This window comes from Protopterus annectens, chromosome 4.part1 (assembly GCF_019279795.1).
Source record: "Protopterus annectens isolate FY-2018-M chromosome 4.part1, PAN1.0, whole genome shotgun sequence".
NCBI classification, from domain to species: Eukaryota; Metazoa; Chordata; order Ceratodontiformes; family Protopteridae; genus Protopterus; species Protopterus annectens.
In genome coordinates this window covers 406,188,472-406,208,251 of record NC_056734.1, presented here as the reverse complement: position 1 = coordinate 406,208,251, position 19,780 = coordinate 406,188,472, and the positions used below count along the sequence as shown (strand labels likewise).

The 19,780-nt window shown below is 42.8% G+C and overlaps 1 protein-coding gene across 2 annotated transcripts in view; it reads left to right on the top strand.

Annotated features, from left to right (window-relative positions):
- LOC122800889 (interleukin 1 receptor accessory protein) overlaps positions 1-19,780 on the top strand; it is a 1,870,333-nt gene that overhangs the window by 1,080,585 nt on the left and 769,968 nt on the right. For both annotated transcript variants that reach the window (XM_044070223.1, XM_044070224.1), the window contains exon 5: positions 9,646-9,811. In XM_044070223.1, coding sequence (XP_043926158.1) covers positions 9,646-9,811 — 166 coding nt within the window. The remainder of the gene's footprint in view (positions 1-9,645; positions 9,812-19,780) is intronic.

Genomic DNA, 19,780 nt, shown 5'->3' with positions numbered 1-19,780 from the left:
GCAGGGGACCACCAGATTGGCTTCCTTTTTTTGGATGAGAGCATCTTGGTTCTATTTGGGATGACACAATTCATGCATGAGTGGATGTGCTTGTACAGTGCCTTAGTGTAGGATTCAGCAGTTGAACTTTCAGTTCCCGTTTGCATGGGTGTCATGAAGTTTGTCACTTCTGACTTGAGTAGCATGAAGTTGGCTTTGGAGAAGTTTTTTATGGAGGTTTCTTTACTGGGGGGTGGGATGTGGATGTTAAGGGTGATTAGCTTATGGTCAGACCTGACTAAAGAGGGGGTGACCATAGGTGTGGAGCATCGATTTCCCATGTTGGTAATGACCAGGTCTAGGATATTGGAGCCCCTGGTGGGACTATGGATTAGTTGATCCAGGGCGTTGGAATTTATGAATTCCAAGAACAGTTGGGCAAAGATGTTGGTACATGAGTAGTTTTCCCCGTTAATGGCAGGGTAGTTAAAATCACCCAATATTAAGGTGTTTGGTTCTATCTTAATATTTTCCAGTATGTTTAGAAAGGTGTAGTGGGAATCTTGGGGTATGGTGGGGGATCTGTAGCAAGCTACAGTTTGGATTGCAGTCTTACCTAGTGTTAGTTGCACCTGGAGAATTTCAGACGCATTGTGTTGGGCAACTAGCCTGGTGGTGTGAATATCCTTGGGTGAATATTGACACTCCACCTTCAGTGTTTCGGTCCTGGTTTGGTGGCCGAAAAGTGTGGTAAGAGTTGTAGCCTGGTATTGCAAGGGTGCTCTCTGGAGCCTTGAACCAGGTCTCAGTTACTGCACATATATCGATATTCTCCATTTTTAGGAGTGCCTCGAGAGAGTGCATTTTGAGGTTTAGACTTCTAGCATTGAGTAGCATTACCTTCAGATTTTGCATGCTTGTACCTGTTATGGTGGTGGTTTTGTCCTTTGAACTTTGCCTAAAAAGGCACTATAGGGGTGGCAAGAGCCTTAGCCAGTAACCCGAATCCTAGGGGCGACAGGTGCAGACCATCTCTGGCAAAGCATCATGGTCTGTCAATCATGTTGTCCCAGGCAGACAGATACTGGATCCCCTTTGAATGACACCAGAAGCTTAGCCAGTTGTTGAAGTCAATCATTTTGTCTTTATATTGTGGTATCATTCTGGGCGAAGGCAGGATGCTACTCAGGGCTAGGGTCATATCTGCCTGGGCCACATGATCCGAGAGCTCTTCCTTGTCTCTTTTTATGTAGTCCAGGGAGGTACGTCTCAAGTCATTCACTCCAACATGGACAATGACAGAGTCATATTTGTACTTGTTGTGGAGTGACTTGAGTGCATGTGTTATGTGGTGGATCCTGGCACCCGACAGGCAGCTGACTGTAATTTTCTCCTTGTTCAACCTGGTGAGAGGGACATCAGTGTGCCAGACTATAGAGTCACGTATGACTAAAGTGTTAGGTACATTGTCTTGCCTTAGGGGCTGTTGCTGGGTGGCACACTGGTGGTGTGAACTATGTGACACTTTGGTTGTGATTGGTGTTTGCCTTTCAGCTTCAGAGATCCTTGTTGCTTGGGCAAGTTACAGTTAAGGGCCTCTGCATATGTGAATTTAGTGTTACTATATGTGGGTGTTGGTTGTGTGGGTTTAGAAGAGCTATGTGTTGCTTGAGGTGTAGTGTGGGTGTTAACATTCTCCTCTTGACTGTCTAGCACAATCTTGGGGGGAAGAGTGCTTCGCTTCCATTTTGGCTATGTAAGTGCATCTCTCACAGGTTGTAGTGTTGGGTGGTAGGAGGAGAGGGTTGTCTGTGTACATGAGGCAATTGCTGCATTGGCCCAGTATGCCCAGTTTCACGAGGTGGACAGGAGAAATCACTGGAAGCTGACCCCTGGACATGCCTGGTTTGGTGTTTTTTTTTTTTTTTTTTTTTTTTTGTAAAGTACAGGAGCTGTTTTCCCTTACCTTAGCAAGGTACTTTGCAATTATAGGTTGTTTAGTGCCTACTATTAATTTCTCCTTATTAACAAGGAGAGTTGAATGCTTGTATCAGTTTAAGGCTTCCTAGTGTTTTCCAGCAGGTATTAGAGAAAGTGCTAGTCAGAGGGATGCTTAAAGGTAAGATGAAAAAAATGCACACTGCAGTGTGCATTAGAGAAGTTAGATGTGAAAGTAGGTAACTTAAGTTTTACCTGTTTAAAAAGTTAAGGTTTAGTGGAGAGTTACTATTTTTAAAACAGCAAGAAAGGGGTGGTCACTGTTGTATTCTGGTACTATGGAATACAGTAGGAGGGCCAATAAATTTAAATAGTTGAAGAGGAGGGATTTCAAAAATGATGATTTTGTGATTACTCACACAAGCCAGTGAAAGTAGAGAGGAAATGAGATAATGGTCAGATTAACATAAGAGGCAGGCAACTAGAAACACAGTGGTATTTAACAAGACAACTGTAACTGGGTGGGAGGACGGGAAAAAATTACTCCGAAGAGAGAGAGCTGTGGTATCTTTTGAAGTTTTAATATGCTGTTAAAGCAGAATGCAAGTAAAACACAAGGTAAAGAAAACAAACCACAGTATTCAAAATATAAAAAGGCAATGAAGTAATACAAAAAATAAAAGCAAACTTAATCTTTCCTTCACAGCAAAGTGTAGCAAAGTCTGGATGAGCCTTTCTGGTAAAGCTCTGAAATGTTTTATTTTACTCCTTAAATAGAAGGTTTAGTTCCTAGCTCCACCCCCTCAGTTAACAAATGATTAACCTTAAGTGACCTCTTCTATCTTATGAATGAGTCCTTAATTGATCAGTTCTAATTTCTGCCTGACTCAGAAGAGAGATAGAGCTGCGGTCTCTTTTGAAGTTTTAATATGCTGTTAAAGCAGAATGCAAGTAAAACACAAGGTAAAGAAAACATACTACAGTATTCAAAATATAGAAAGGCAATAAAGTAATACAAAAAATAAAAGCAAACTAACCTTCCCTTCACAGCAAAGTGTAGCAGAGTCTGGATGTGCCTTTCTGGTAAAGCTCTGAAATGTTTTATTTTACTCCTTAAATAGAATGTTTAGTTCCTAGCTCCACCCCCGCAGTTAACAAATGATTAACCTTAAGTGACCTCTTCTATCTTATGAATGAGTCCTTAATTTATCAGTTCTAATTTCTGCCTGACTCAGAAGAGAGAGAGAGCTGTGGTCTCTTTTGAAGTTTTAATATGCTGTTAAAGCAGAATGCAAGTAAAACACAAGGTAAAGAAAACAAACCACAGTATTCAAAATATAGAAAGGCAATAAAGTTATACAAAAAATAAAAGCAAACTAACCTTTCCTTTACAGCAAAGTGTAGCAGAGTCTGGATGAGCCTTTTTGGTAAAGCTCTGAAATGTTTTATTTTACTCCTTAAATAGAAGGTTAAGTTCCTAGCTCCACCCCCTCAGTTAACAAATGATTAACCTTAAGTGACCTCTTCTATCTTATGAATGAGTCCTTAATTTATCAATTCTAATTTCTGCCTGACTCAGAAGAGAGAGCGTGCCGTGGTCTTTTTTGAAGTTTTAATATGCTGTTAAAGCAGAATGCAAGTAAAACATAAGGTAAAGAAAACAAACCACAGTATTCAAAATATAGAAAGGCAATAAAGTAATACAAAAAATAAAATCAAACTAACCTTTCCTTCACAACAAAGTGTAGCAGATTCTGGATGAACCCAGTTGCATCAGAAAACAGCAATCAGGAGGGCGATCAGACTGGCCATGGAGATGTACAACACTCAGAGAATGGGACAGCTCAGCCTTTCTGGAGAGGACTTAAAAGTCCATCTGGAGCTAAAGATACTTGAGATGGAGGCCAGGTGTTTGGAAACAGAAGCAGCAGGGAGACTGAGATATCTACAGGCTGAGGAGAATGAGAAACTGCTATGCCTGGAAGCTGAGGAGAAGGAAAGGCAGATGCAGCATGAAAAAGAGATGCTGTCTCTTCACCAGAGTCGTGGAGATAATGGGGAAGGGAGTAACTGGACCTCAGAAGCACAAAAGGTCAATAAATTTCTTCCGCTGTTTACAGAGGGGGATAATTTTGATGGTTTCATTCATATGTTTGAGATGGTATGTAAACAGTATGATGTTGACCAAAGGCTCTCGGTACAGTTCCTAACCCCCTTACTCCATGGTAAAGCTGCAACTGTGTTGTCTAAACTTTCGGATCACAATTTTTATGATTATACTGCTGTTAAGAATAGATTGTTAGAATTTTGTAAGCTAACACCTGAAACTTATAGGAAAAAGCTTTGTGAGCATAGACGCAAGGCAGATGAAAATGTGTGTGATTATGTTGCTGAACTGAGCACTTATTTTCATAGGTGGGTGAGTGGATGTCAGGTCACCACTTTTGAAGGGTTGGCAGACCTTTTGGTGAGGGAACAATCCCTTAGCACTTTGCCTGAGGACATGAGGATCTGGTTAGCTGATAGATAATGTGCTACATAAGATGGGTTGGGAAAGAAGGGAGACCTATACCTAGCAAGCAGGGCATCCCTGCACAGGAAAGGGACCCTCAGTACTGCTCGTGGGTCTAAAGGAACCTATAGTGGGCAGCCTAGACTGCACCAACAGAATCTGCCAGTGGCAGGTAAGCCACTAGTCCAGGTACACGTCCAGGACCTAGGGTTAAATGTTTTGAATGCAGCCAGTAAGGCCATGTGGCATACAGATGCCCGTGGAGATAAGGTGAGGAACAAAAAGTGAGAGAGCAAGTAAGTGGGAAAGACAAAATGCCAATCATAGGTTGTCTCGAGACAACAAGGGTACCAACCTACCATCCTGCAAATGTCCAGATAGGGAAGGATTTGGATGAGGCAGTACCATGTGTTAATGTAGTTATACGCAGTCATACTTTGAGACAAGCATGTGGGTCTGGTAGCCTGAGGGAGACCCAAACATACTGCATACTTGCAGCCAGGACTGGTGAGGTAGTTACTTCAGGGAAGGAGCTACTCTGTAGCAGTAAGTCTGAAGGTGAGCCACAGCTGCTTGTGGGTACTGATGTTCCCTTGGACAGAGTGACTGCAAAGGTAAAGGTGAGTACTAGTACCCAGGCTGACAGTGAGACACTGCTGTCAGAGGATGCCAGACTTCCTGTGGAAGGGGAGTTGGGAAGGGTTACAAAGAGACAGTTGAGACAGGCTCAGCTCTCAGACCCTACATTGCAAGGCCTGAGGCAGGTAGCTAGTGAGGCACCTGATTCTCAAGGGAAGAATGAGTCTGTATACTGGAACAAAGGGTTACTGTATAGAGAGTGGACCCCTGAAGGAGGGCTAGAAGGTGAGAGGATACAGCAGTTGGTAGTGCCTAGAGCCTACCATCTGGCACTTTTACCCATAGCCCATGATATTCCCTTTGCAGGTCATATGGGCATAAAACATACAAAGAGACATATTATGCAGAATTTCTATTGGCCTGGAATTTCCAGAGATGTAACAGGATACTGCAGGACCTGTGAGCAGTGCCAAAAGGTAGGCAAGGCAGGAGATAATGTGAGAGCTCCTTTGATGCCTTTGCCTGTGATTGAGGAGCCATTTGAGAGGGTAGCTATGGATATTTTGGAGACCCTGAGTATTCCAAGTTCCACAGGGAAAAAGTATATCCTAGTGGTAGAGTATGCTGCAAGATACCCTGAGGCAGTGGCGTTGTCCTCCATTAAGACAGAAAAGATGGCAAATGCTTTGTTAAGAGATTTTCAGCAGGGGCAGGTTTCCCAAAAGAAATACTGACTGACAGAGTTGCCAATTTCATGTCACACCTGCTGGCTTGTCTGTGGAAGTACTGTGGGGTGAAGCACCTAAAGACCACCCCCTACCATCCCCAGACTAATGGTCTTGTTGAGAGGTTAAACTCTACAGTCAAGTCCATGCTACGGGCATTTGCAGACCAGTTTAAGTGGGAGTGGGACAAATATTTGCCCCGTCTTTTCTTTGCTTACAGAGAGGTTCCCCAGGAATCCACAGGTTTTTCACCCTTTGAGTTGCTGTATGGGCATAGGGTGAGGTGACCTCTAGATTTAATTCGTGATGAGTGGGATGGTGAGTGTGAATCTCACAAGGAGTCTTTTGTGGCATATGTCCTAAACCTGAGGACAAGGCTCAGGGAACTCTTGGGCTTGACCCAAGAGAACGTGTTAGAAGCCCCACAGCAGAAAAAGGTATGGTATGACAGGAATGCTCGAGCTAGAGAGTATGCTGTAAGGCAGCAGGTAATGGTTCTCGTTCCTGTCAGACACAACAAGCTGTAAGCAGCTTGGGAGGGACCCTACAAGGTGGTAAGTAAAGGTAAGTGATGTTAACTATGTGGTAGAACTGCTAGGCAGGAGGTAGGAGCACAAAATGTACCATGTTAACATGATGAAACCTTACCATGATAGGGTGGCCCATGTGTTGAGTATTTGCAGTGCATTGCAGGAGGAGTATGAGGGGGATCTGGTGACTGATCTGCTCTGTAAGGCTCGGACTGACACCTCAGTGGAAGGGGTAGCAATGTCCCAGCAGCTATCCCCTAACCAGGTTCGAGAAACCCGAGCAGTGTTACAGGAGTTTGGGGACATGTTCACTGGGAAACCAGGGTGCACCCACCTGATGCAGCACCAGGTGGATACAGGACCCCAAAGGCCCATTAGGCAGACACCTTATAGGGTGCGTGATAGAGTCATACATACTTTGACGGAGGAGATACAGGAGATGTTGGAACTAGGGGTAATTCAAGAGTCCAACAGTCCCTGGGCCTCCCCAGTGATGCTGGTGCCAAAAGAGGATGGCAGCACCAGGGTCTGTGTGGACTACAGGAAATTAAATAGTCACACAGAGTCAGATGCTTGCCCCATGCCTATGACAGATGAGGCCCTAAAGCAGCTGGGTGGGGCTAAGGATCTTGCCACCATTGATCTTACCAAGGGTTACTGGCAGGTGCCCTTGACTCCCAGTGCTAGAGAGAGGTCCGACTTTGTGACTCCTTTTGGCTTTTATGAGTTCACAAAGATGCCCTTTGGGATGAAAAATGTCCCAATGACTGTCCAGAGGCTGGTAGATCATATCCTAGCAGGAGAGTTTGCCCTTGCTTACCTAGATGATATTGCCATCTACAGCCATTCTTGGCAAGAGCACCTTCAGCATGTTAGGGAGGTGATGGTAAGACTACAGAGGGCAGGGTTGACCATTACGCCCAGCAAATGTCAGGTGCATATGGCAGAGGTCTCCTACCTGGGACATAGAGTGGGGAGTGGTAAGATCATGCCAGGACCTGCCAAAGTGGAAGCCATTCAGGCATGGCCTGCACCTGTTACCAAAACCCAGGTGAGGGCATTCTTGGGGACAGCAGAGTACTATAGAATGTTTGTCCCCAGTTATAGTACCATAGCTGCTCCCCTCACAGACCTGACAAGCAAAAGCAAGCCAGATAAGGTAGTGTGAACCCCAGCATGTGAGCAGGCATTCCAGAAGCTTTGGGTGGACCCACTGTGTTAGCCAGTCCAGATTAGAGCAAAGAATTTGTTTTGCAGATGGATGCTTCAAACCATGGGTTGGGGGCTGTACTTAGCCGGATTTCTTCAGAGGGAGAAGAGCACCCAATGGTTTATCTCAGTCGTAGCTTCAACCCAGGGAGGAATGCTATGCTGCTGTAGAAAAGGAATGTTTAGCCATTGTGTGGGCATGTCAGAGAGTTCAGCCTTATCTGTACGGAAGAAAATTTACTGTAGTTACAGATCACAATCCCCTAACAAGGTTACACCAAGCCAGCCAGCAAAATGCCAGTTGCCAAGATTGAGCCTCGGGTTCAAGCATATGATATGTCAGTTCAGCAACACAGTAGGGTTAGCAATGCCAATGCAGATGGGCTATCAAGACAGGGAATGGGGTAAGGTATACTCAGATGGGACTAACCCTCTCAAGCTACGTTTCTCAAGGGTCACTTTAAAAACTAACTTGAGTTCTTCTGTGGGGAAAGATGTGTGAAGGCTGCCAACCTAGCTAGATAGAATTTTGTTAGATAATTCTGTCATTTGTAAATATTAATATAAGCTACAGGTTTGTTCTCTTAAATGGAAGAAAATTGTGTTAAACGTTGAACGTCAAAAATGTAACAACAGTGCACTCTGCTGAAAAAAAGCTGATAAGTCAAACCTTGTATGACTGTTTGTCTCAAATCAGAGCTGTGATGTCTGGACCAGCATATTCTTTCTGTTGTTTTGAGACCAGAGTTAATTGCATGTCTTTAATTGCTGTGGTTTCCTGACCAGGTGCAAGATCAAAGCTATGTTAAACTCTGAGTTTCTGTTAGCCTGGGAAACCTGAGAAGAATGATGTAATCTAAAATGAGCCAGCAGTGATGTATTATCAATTTAAGACTTTCTCAGAGACAGGGAGAGAGCATTTTGGATGTTGTCTGAAGCTGACAACAACAACTCACTTGTACTCTGCTTTTGCTGTATATGTAAGTTTATTTCAAACTGTGATTGCTGTTAGGAAAAGATAGAACATAGTAAGTTTAGTCTGGCTGATTTCTATATTTATGTCAGAACTATTGTACAGTATTATTTTAAGCATTTTCCTGTGATCTCTGAACTCTTGACTAGCACTGTATAGTAAGAAGTATTGTCTTGTGTTTTTATTATTTCTTATTAAATATTTTTAAACCTTTCAACTGTGGCTGTTTTGTGTAGAGATAATTTAAGCTGTTGAGTACATTGCATGTATATAGTGATACTGTACAAAGCCACTCCAATAAGTCTTAAAAGTTCAGTCACACTTACCATTTGGATAATAATATTGAACAATAATAATTGGACACCCCTTGGTAAGGGCCTTATTAGTAGCTGACATTAGTGGCGGTGATTACTACCTTATAGCCTGACAGGAAGGGGCATAGCTGGAAAACTTGTGCCAGCCTTCCCAGGAATGTGTGTGTGTGTGTCAGCTACTTGGGCAGGGACATGAAGCAGTGGTTGGACAGAGAGGGTGCTGGAGGTTTTAGCTTGACCATTAGGCTGAGATCTGGACCCTATAGCTGTGCCACTGGGGAGTCTTATTGGGGATCTGGAGAGAAAGGGAGAAACCAGCGCCAGAATGACTGTGATCTCTGTGTGCTCTTAAAGGGAATTGTACTTTACTGTGTGTGTATTTGTTATCCTTCCCAATGTGGATGCCCCTCACTGGTGTTAGTGGTGAGGATTGAGGCTCCTTGATTACTGGGCCAGAGCATGGGTGTCACAGCATATTGTATTCCCGACTAGAGGTTCTGACTGGTCAACCACAGTCTGATGGTTGTGGTTCCCATTCACTTCTCTACATCAAGTTCCTTCCTCTCTAGCCATAGAGTGCTCACAAGACTCTTTCCCCTGAGGAGTTGGGAGGACTGCCTGGCAAAGAATCACACCCAAGATTACCCAGAAGGGTGCAGTTGAGGTATATGGGAAAGGCAGAGGGGGCTGGGATCAAGAACAGCAGCAGTAGTCAGGTGGAGAGTAAGCCTGCAGAGAAAAAAATAGTTCTCATTCTATCCATTTACACACATTGTTTTGCTATGATACCTGCCAGAAGTCTATATTCTATATTATTGCCTTAAGTACACATTCTGTCATATAGCAGCAAGGGTTACATTCATATCTAATTTGTTTCTTTTTATAGAATTGTGAATATTGGGAAAACCTTGCTGATAGGATAATCAAGGATAAAAAGCTGTGGTTCATTGATGTCCTGGAAGCATACTTGGGAAACTACACCTGCATACTTTCATACTTTGACCATGGAAAAATTTTCAATCTGACAAGAACGATTGCTATTGACATGAAAGGTAGGATTAAAATGTTACTAGGAGTCTGGTCATTTATTTTCAGTCACTTTAAAACAATGGTTTTGCATAGCAGGGCAAGGGCAGCTACAGTGTGTGTGTGTGTGTGTGTGTGTGTGTGTGTGTGTGTGTGTGTGTGTGTGTGTGTGTGTGTGTGTGTGTGTGTAAGTATGTATATGTATAGATATCTCTGTGTGCATGTGTGTGTGTATACATATATATATATATATATATATATATATATATATATATATATATATATATATATATATAGATTCACTTTATAAGCTTGAACTTCTGAAATCTCGAATTACAGAATCTCGAGCCTATAAAGACAAAAATCCAAATACCCGAAATTACACAATCACAAAGCCCTAAATCTCAAAACCATAAACCTGCAAAATTCAAACTCCGAACACTTGCAACCACCATGACAACACACATGCACACAAGTAAACAAGCACACGCACCTACCCTTATTATATGCAGGGGGGCAAGCCCCCCTGCACCCCCATGTGGGGGGCTGCGCCCACCCCACACCCCCTACTTAAATATTATAACTCCAAGGTCACATTACATACACACACACAAAACACCACCACACAAACTACATTCCTTTCGCACACACACATCACAGTAACAGCACACACTAACACACACTATAGCTCCCACCCAACACCCTTAAACATAAACACTTACCTGAATCCACAAACATATTGCAACATCAGAACCGCTAATTCAAAATCTCCCGCATTCCAGATTTTGAATTTTATGCTTCTGTGGTTGCGATCTTCCGATCCTTCTACTTTATGGACTTGAGATACTGAAATTCAAGATGTCAGTATTTCAAGCTTATAAAGTGTTTTATATATATATATATATATATATATATATATATATATATATATTTATAGAGAGAGAGCTGTAGATACAGATATAGATATATAAATATATGTGCATGTATGTGTATGTATGTATATGCGTGTATGTGTATATATAGACTTTAGCTGTCCAAGTCAGCTGACATGTTTTGGGGAACAAATCAGAGTTCCCAGAAAAAGACCACACAGGTAAAAAGAAAATATGGTGTCTTTGTATGTCTGTATTGCAGATTAAACATTAACCAGTGATCTATTAGTTGTGCATTCTTCAGTAATGTTACATAAGACACTGGGTGTGCCTAATTAGGGATGGTTATGCTGAGACAAAACAAAGTTTTTTTTTTTAGTTTTAATTTAAGGGAATGCAGGAAGTTTTACCTTTAAAAGGTTACTTATCATGAGTAGCTTGTCTTCATTACTTTTTGGACTTTATCTGTTTGTGATTTGCCTTGCTATCCTTAGCTCTGATGTTGTCCTTTCCATTCTTCCTTACCAGTGGGTTTGGATCTGATCCTCTGAATCAACTCGGCCGCATACACTCGACTTCGGATCCAGCTCTCGAGCTCCTCCCTTTACCCATAATACTCTATTCCATCCCAAACACCTCAGATCACATTTGCTACTATCGTAGTTAGACATACGTTCCGCTCTGAACCTGTAAGTGATTGTTGTTTGGGTACATTTTTTTGGATAGTCCTTCTATTCCAATTTCATCTCTTCCTGCTATATCTTTTTACTTCCCTTTCCTCCCTCTTGAGACATTCACTGGTGTTAGGAGTTAGTGTTTTTTTTCTTGTACTATATACTTCTCTTGTACTTCGGTAGTTAGCTGTCATATGCCATTGTTAGTATATTTCCTTTACCTTTTTAGGTATTTGTATCATACCATTGCTGGTATTTCTTTTCCTGGTTGTTTTGATTGGTTGTTTGCTTCTGTGACTTACTTTGCCATTGCCCTTTCTCCACTATGTTAGAGAAACTGATAGAGTTCAAGAAATGCACTTCTTGTTATAAGATCCCCAATTTGGATGCCCACAAGAAGTATATTTATTGCTTAGGTCCTGATCACTTCACTATGGCCTATTCGGTATGCTTGACCTTTAATCCCAGAGCATTAGAAGACAGGAGCAACAAACTGTTACTTGGAGTTCTCTTGTCTGCTTCTTCTGTGGCTCAGACCCCTACCAAATCAATAAAGTCTGTTTCTTTGAAAACTAGAAAGAGGTCATCAACAAAGACTCCTAGAGCTTCATTAGAGAAGATCTGAAAAATTTCTTCGGATCCCAAACCGTTCTTTCAGATCTTAAGTGCCTTTTGGATCTTACAGTATCTGCTCCAATAGTCATTTCTCCACTTCTTTCAACCTCCTCAACCTTCTCATCGGATCCCAAGGCCTTGTATCCATTATCTATCTCTGCCTTCAGGAGTCGTTCACTGGAGTATACCATCAAGCCATTGTCTCGTTCCTTGCCAGGTGAAATTTTCCAGACTCTGAAAAAACACTCTAGACCCTCATCCACAGCAGCTTCCAGGTCTTCTAGGAGTTTGTCAGAGGCGTATGTGGATAGGATGATGTAGAAATTTCCCAGGAATCAGATTCAGATGGGGGTTCTGCCAGCTCCGTTCCCTCCTCGATCCATGAGTGCACCTACTAAGTCCATTCCCTCTCCTCCTTTGATCTGACCAGTGGGTTTGCCTTCTCCGATCTCACCAGTGGTTTTGGAGTCCCAGGATATGAGATTCCTGAGAGAATTGGCATCTGATCTTAGGAAAATATCTTCCTCTACTCCGATGATGTCCCTGACCGGTTCTGCTCTGATACCCTAGAATAAGAGCGGGTGTCAGGTCCAAAACATTAGCATTGGATCCAAGGGGGTTGGGGTTGGCTCTTGTTTTGTCAGATCCATCCCTTCCTCTAGGAGCCTTGGCCCTGAATAACTTGGATCTGATTTTCCACTTCAGGCTCAGATCCAGGGGTGGTCCTGACTTACTTTCCTTAGAAGCTTCAGCTCAGAGGAGGGAGGGAGAAGTCTCTCTGGCACTATGGCTTTCAGGGTGGTAGTAGGGGCTTTTTCTCTTCACAGAGAACCGTCTTCTTTTGTCTCAGATCTTGCCCTCTCCCATCTTTGGTTCCTGCCTCTGCCCCATTCAGATCTATTCCACAGGGACAGCCAGTTCCAGGAAGTCTTCGGACAGTTCCTCTACAGGAATTTCCCCCTTTTTCTGAAACTTCTCCTGATCATCCCACAGAGGAGGTTCCTTGGATGATGACAATAAGAGGAGATATACAGACTCTCACATGGAGTCTCTCACAGAAGACACTGATTTTGATGAGAGAGAGGGATCCCCTAGATCCCCACCTGATGACATCTCCTTTGGAGATATCCTTGAGATTCTCAAACAGAAGGGTATCTGGTCTTCCCAGTCTCTTCCTGTTGAAGAATCCACATTTCTGCAGGCTTTTGGTTCTAGACCGTATACATCTTGGTGACACCCCCTCCCCCTGGCAGATGAACTGATTTACTTGGTTTCCCACTAGGCTTGGAAGGAATTGAACACTGTCGAACCTATTCCCAAATGCCTGGACAAAATTCTTGCCCCTCCTGCTGATAGACCCCACTAGAGCAAGGGAGTTCTGTTTGATATTATGGTGGTGGCTGCAGCCACCGAGAAGGAGCTACTTGAGCAGAGCTCTTCTGTCCATTATCTGAACAGGGAATCTATAGCGATGGATAGGTTTGGAAAGCAAGTGTTCACCACAGATACTTTCACACTGAGATCTCTAAACTACTTGACACATTTCACTTGACTATAGGTATTTTTGACTTAAGAGTTATCAATTACTGTCTCGGAGTCCATATCTGATGAGGATTTCACTAAGACTTCCTCTCAACTGTCCCATCTCCTGTCCATTTCTAATGCATCAATAAGGCTGATCTCCCATGAAGTGGAAGGTACCTCATGAGCAGCCGGTTCAGGTGTAGCCATAAGGAGACATAAATGGATGCAGATATGTGATTTTGCAGAGCCCTTCAAAATATCCTCTGTCACTGCCCCCTCTGATGGCAATTCCTTGTCCATGCCATCAGTTAGACATGCTTACCCTCAGTGAACAAGAGGGAAAGAATCTGTCTTCTGTAGGAATCAAGCTTTCTAACCCTTAATGGACCTTCTCTAGAAACCAGCAAGATGGTAAGAAGATGTGGTTCTAGAAATCTCAGGGACCTTTCCAGGATTTGCACAGGGATAATTCCTCTAGAGGCAGAGGAGGAAATTCTAATGGTATGGACGTCTTCTTAGAGGCATAGGGGGCCTGCAGAACCAGGGCTTTAGAGATTCCTTTTCCGATAGATCCTATCATTGCTCCTGAAGCACTGTCTGACTGTCCAACTCTGGATGCAGTTGGGGGTCATTTCTCTTTGCACCTATACACCTGGATAAATATTACAAAAGATTCATGCATGCTAAGAATCATATCCGGAGGTTACTACGTATCATTCTCTCTTCTTCCTCCTCCTCAAAGAAAGAAACTTCCCGACGTTCCACCCAGTCAGAAGAAGGATACAGCACAAGAAATACAAACGCTGCTACAGAAGAGTCATCTAAGAGGTTCCACCCGACTAGATAAGATTCGGAACTTACTCTCACCTCTTTTTAGTGCCAAAGAAAACAGGGGGCCTAAGACCTATTTTGGATCTGAGGAAGATGAACCAGTATGTAAAAAAGGCGAAGCTCCACATGGTCACAGTTCAGTCCATCCTGCCTCTTCTATCAAGGATAATTGGATGTGTTCTATAGATCTCTAGGATGTTTACTATCACATAAATATAGACAGACAGGTGATCCAGGAGACATCTTTGCTCTTGGCTAGGAACCAATCCTTACCAATTCAGAGCACTGCCCTTTGGATTCACCACAGCCCCCAGGTTGTTTACAAATGCATGGCAGTCATGGCGGCTCACTTGAGACTCAAAGGATTCCAGGTGCTTCCATATCTTGATGATTGTTCTCCTCACCGCTTCATCCAAGCATCACCTTTTACAAGCCAGGGACCACTTGCTCTAGGTATCTGACACCTTAGGAATCTCAGTAAACCATGCCAAGTCAAATCTAGCCTGGTATAGACCCTGGAATTCATTAGGACACTTGAATACTACAACTCAGGTGGCTTCCTTACCTCTTCATCACATCACCTCTTTAAGATTTCAGATTCAGTCTATACTTTCTCACTTGTCTTCTCCAGCAAGATTAGTACTACAAGCTCTGGCGTCAATGCCTGCAGCCATTGTTCTGGTCCCTTTAGCATGATTCTTTATGCGCATTCTTCAGTGGATCTTGTCGGTCCATTTTTTATCAGCCCCTATTGTTTCCCATAAAACTCACTTCCCTGTGCAGATGTCATATTCGTTGGATTCAGTCTGACCATCTTTTCCTGGGCAGACCATTCATTCTTCTGTCCCCATTTGACACAGTAACCATGGATGCTTTCCAACTGGGGTGGGGGGAGCATTTCTTGGAAAAGATGGTCCAAGGCACCTGGTCCCCTTTAGAGACCAAGTTGCATATTAACATCCTAGAAATGAGAGCAGTCCTTCTAGTGTTGCAAGCATTTCAAGACACTCTCCTATTGCAGTCCATACAGACAACATGTCAGTAGTCTGGTACATCAACAAACAGGGAGCAAGGGGGAACCCAATCTTATCAACTGTGCAAAGAAGCCACGAGGGTGTTGGAATGTGTGATCGCTTCAGACCACTTTCTCATTGCAGTGCACATCCTGAGGGAAACCAGCATACTATCAGACAGGCTCAGCAGATCCATTCTGATGCATCACAAATGGACTGTCAATCAGTTGGTAGTAAATATGATCTTCAGATGATGGGGCCAGTCTTGCTGTGGAATATTTGCCTCACCCCTCAACAACAAGTGCAGCAAGTACTTTGCCTTGATCCCCCCTCCAGGGAGTCACCGAGAGATGCGCTTATTCATGATTGGTCCCCAAGTCTCCTGTACTCCTACCCTCCTCTTCCTCTGATTCCAAAGTTCTTCCAGAAAGGAAGTAGGCTGAAGAGCTCAGTCATCTTCATTGCCCCCTCCTGGCTTTGGCAGGTATAGTTCCCCTTCCTACAGTCTCACTTGTGATGCCCTCCATGGATACTGGAACCCACTCAGGGTCTCCTGTCTCAACATCGAGAATTCAACACCCCAGTCTTTATGCCCTCAAGCTAACTGTATGGTTTCTCCACTTCCAGTAATAGTTAAGACAGTCCAGGCTTTCTTACCCAGTTCGCAATATTATCTTGGCCTCCCAGAAAGCTTCTACAAAAGTCTACAAAAACAAATGGAAAAGATTTTTATTTGGGCTGCTAATCAGAATATCAACCCTTTTTCAACACCAACTTTGGCTATTCTTCTTTTTCTAACAACTCTTTTTAAAGAACTAGCTAATTTCTTTATGATTAAACTTAATTTGGCAGCAGTTTCATATTTCCATTCTGAGAACAAATTTCTTTCTGTGGCTACATCCAGTTTGTGTAGGCCCTTCATAAAAGGCAGTTTTCTCCTCGGACCCCAACCCCCTGATAAAGGATCCTTCTCCTCCTTGGGATCTTACTATGATTCTTTAAGGTTTAACTAGGAAGCCCTTTGAACTGGCAGACAAATGTGATATGAAGTGTCTTTCTTGGAAAATGATCTTAGTAGGTATTACTTCAGCTATAAGAATTTGAGATGCAGGCACTATCGGCGAAGCGTCCTTTTATTGTCTTCCATCAAGACAGGGTCTCTGTGCGGATCAACCCTTCCTTTCTTCTTAAAGTGGCATCTGAAAATAACATCAACCAGTCCATACAATTACCAGTCTTCTTTCCAAAATTCACAAGTAATGGAGAATACATACTTCATCAGCTTGATGTGCACAGACGACTACATTTTTATCTTCACAGAAGAAAGCAGTTCATGAAGTCTGATCAGCTTTTTGTATCCTTTTCTCCTAATTGCTTGTACCAGGTAGTGTCTAAAATTAGTCTTGCTTAATTGGTTACGGATTGCATTTCATTGATTTATTTGCAAAAAGGACTAAATTTACCACAACCTCCTCAAGCTCATTCTGCTTGGGCCATGGCTACTTCATCTGCATTTTGGTCAAGGATGTCCATTGATGACATTTGTTCTGCAGCTACTTGGTCAGACTCATACTTTTGTTATGCATTACAAGTTGGACATCATTTCTAGAAAAAGAGATTCTTTTGGTTCGACAGTGCTGTGGCAGTTCCTTCCATGAGGACCTCCCAAAGGGAGGGTTCCTATTACGTAGTCAAACTTTTACAAGTTCAAACCTCATATGGTCGAGACCATAAGTTCGAATTTGTAAAAGTTTGAGCATTTCAATGGAAATCTCCATAACTGGAGGTTTCCATTTTGTTCAATGGGGTGCAATCTCGGAGTTGGTATATTTAAGTAGTGGGGGAGTGGGAGGTGCAGTCCCCCACGTGGGGGGTGCAGCGGGGCTTGCCTGCTTAAAACAGTTTTTGTTTTCCGTTGTTTTTTTTTTTTTTTTTTTTTTTTATCCATAGTCGAAGTTTTGCAGCTTCGAACATAAACGGTTCAAACATTATGTGTTCGAAGTTCTAAGGCTTCGACTATGTGATATAGACCCCAAGGGGAACGTAGCTGGGAATTTTGTCCCATTGGTGAGGAAGAATGAAAAAGACATCAGATTTATTAGTTATGTACTCTCCATAACTTGGCATCTGTGTTGTCCATTTTCATTCGTCCTTCCCTCCCATCCTTCCTCCATCCATGTCACTCCTGGAAGTACATGTCAGACTGTACTTGGAACTATTCAGTTCTGGGGTTGAATCCTGTCTTTTCTTCTGTCTGTCTATCTTTGCTATAAAGTGGGAGATTAGGCAGTAAACTTGATCTGAGGTGTTTAGGATGGAGTAGAGCATTATGGGTGGAGGGAGGAGTTCAAGTGCAGGATCCAAAGTCTAGTGTATGTGGCCGAGCATTATGGGTGGAGGGAGGAGTTCAAGTGCAGGATCCAAAGTCTAGTGTATGTGGCCTAGTCAGATCTGAGGATCAGATCCAAACCCATTGGTGAGGAAGAATGAAAATGAGCAACACAGATCCATGTTATGGTGCGTACATAATTAAGAATTTGTCTCATGTTATAGAATACTTTAGTAATTATATTTTGTCTTGTACACAGCCTTTAGAAACTATTCAGCTTGTCCTTCCCAGTCCTGACAATGCAGGCTATTGCTTATTTTTCCCCATTAACTGTATCACCTCAAACAAATGTAAATATCTTACTTGTGAGTGACCTTTCAATGCACTGGTTTGCTGTGTCAGCACTTACTCAAAATTATTTTGCATAGCTATGTGTTTGGATTTCTGAATATCTGGGTTGTATCTGCAAATGGTACAACTTAGACCAGTGTTCTACCCAGGTTAGCAAATATAATAAATACATTTCTCTCTGTATGTGGCTGATTAAGTAGACGTCACCACCACAAGAATACTTTTAAATTTCCAACTCCTGTAAATGCCTACTGCATAACATTATAGCCAGTGTACTTGTAGAAAAAGACCTTCATAGTACATGAACTTGCTTATTGTTAGTTCATCTAGTCATTTCTGCACCTATATGGACTGCATCTAGCACCGCTTCTTATCCAGAGCTTACATTAACCCATTAGTCACAGCACTGCTTAAGCTTTCAGACCTCACATGCCCTTGCAGCTTGAGGTGCAAAGCTGTCATACATGTAACTGAAATAAATTGTTTAAATCAAATCAGCATGTGAATGAAACAATGGAAGAGCTGAGTGAGTTAATAATTGGCAAAATAAAAGAAAAATATAACCACTGCCTGCAACCAAATAGCTATACAAGTCAAATTTCTATATCCAAAGATACAGATATGAAGTGAGGCTAATATGAAAACCTCAGCCGTTCACCATGTTCAGTCATAAAACTGCCTCCTCCTCACTTTTCCCATTGTACCTGTGCTCATTTGTACACCATGTGACCTCTGCCCACCACTGAGTACTGTGGGTGAAAGAGTTGTTCAAGAGCTGACTGACCAAAAATGACGGAGAGATCCCAGTATCCATGCTATATAACTGTAATCCCTGCTCTGTGATCCCCTTCCTTACTCCTGTTTCTGCTAATTGTACATTTTGCAGTATTGTACAATTTTCCATCTGTCTCCCTTCAACTTCAAGCTCCTGGCAAAGGCTCTTGCCTCCCCCATAGTGCCGTTTTTAGGCAATGCAATGAGGTCAAAACTACCAACATGAAAATTTCATCAAAATGTAAATTGAAGGTCATGCTGCTAAACACTAGGAGTCTAAATATGAAACTGCAGTCATTGCAAGCATTCTTAACCCTGGAAGATGCTGACATTTGTGCAGTCACAGAAACCTGGTTTAGAGCTGCGGAGAGCACCCTAGCCATACCAAGTTACTCATCCTGTCATACATTCAGACCCCCAACCATGTGCAGCAAAGCAAAAGGAGGTGGAGTTGCAATATATATAAAAGACATGTACACCTCCATGATGGTCAGACAGTTTGACACACAGGAGACACTCCAGGCGCACTTAACAATTGACAAGACCCCTATTCAAATCATAGCTAGCTGTAGGCCTCCAACTTTGACTCAAGATGCCCACTCCACCTATCTGGACCTCTTCAAATCTGTCAAGATTCAGCCCTTTACCCTGATCCTGGGGGACTTTAACTATCCAACCATATATTGGAAGAAATACTTATACCAAAACACAAATACTCAGATTCCTTGATTTAGTCAATGCAAATGCCTTGAACCAGTTGGTCAACAGCCTCACAAGAGGTGAAAATGTTTGGACTTGGTATTAACCAACATGAGTAACTACTGCAGCATCCCTACAGTGTCATCATCCCTGGTAAGATCTGACCACAAAGCAGTCACTTTCGAAATCACCATCTTCCCCGACCCCACCTAGCTAGGGTCAAACAAAAAAAAAACTTCTCCAAAGCTGATTACAACCTCCTGAAGGAAGGTATAAACAGCTTCACGCCCTCTGGTGGACATCTGCAATAAAT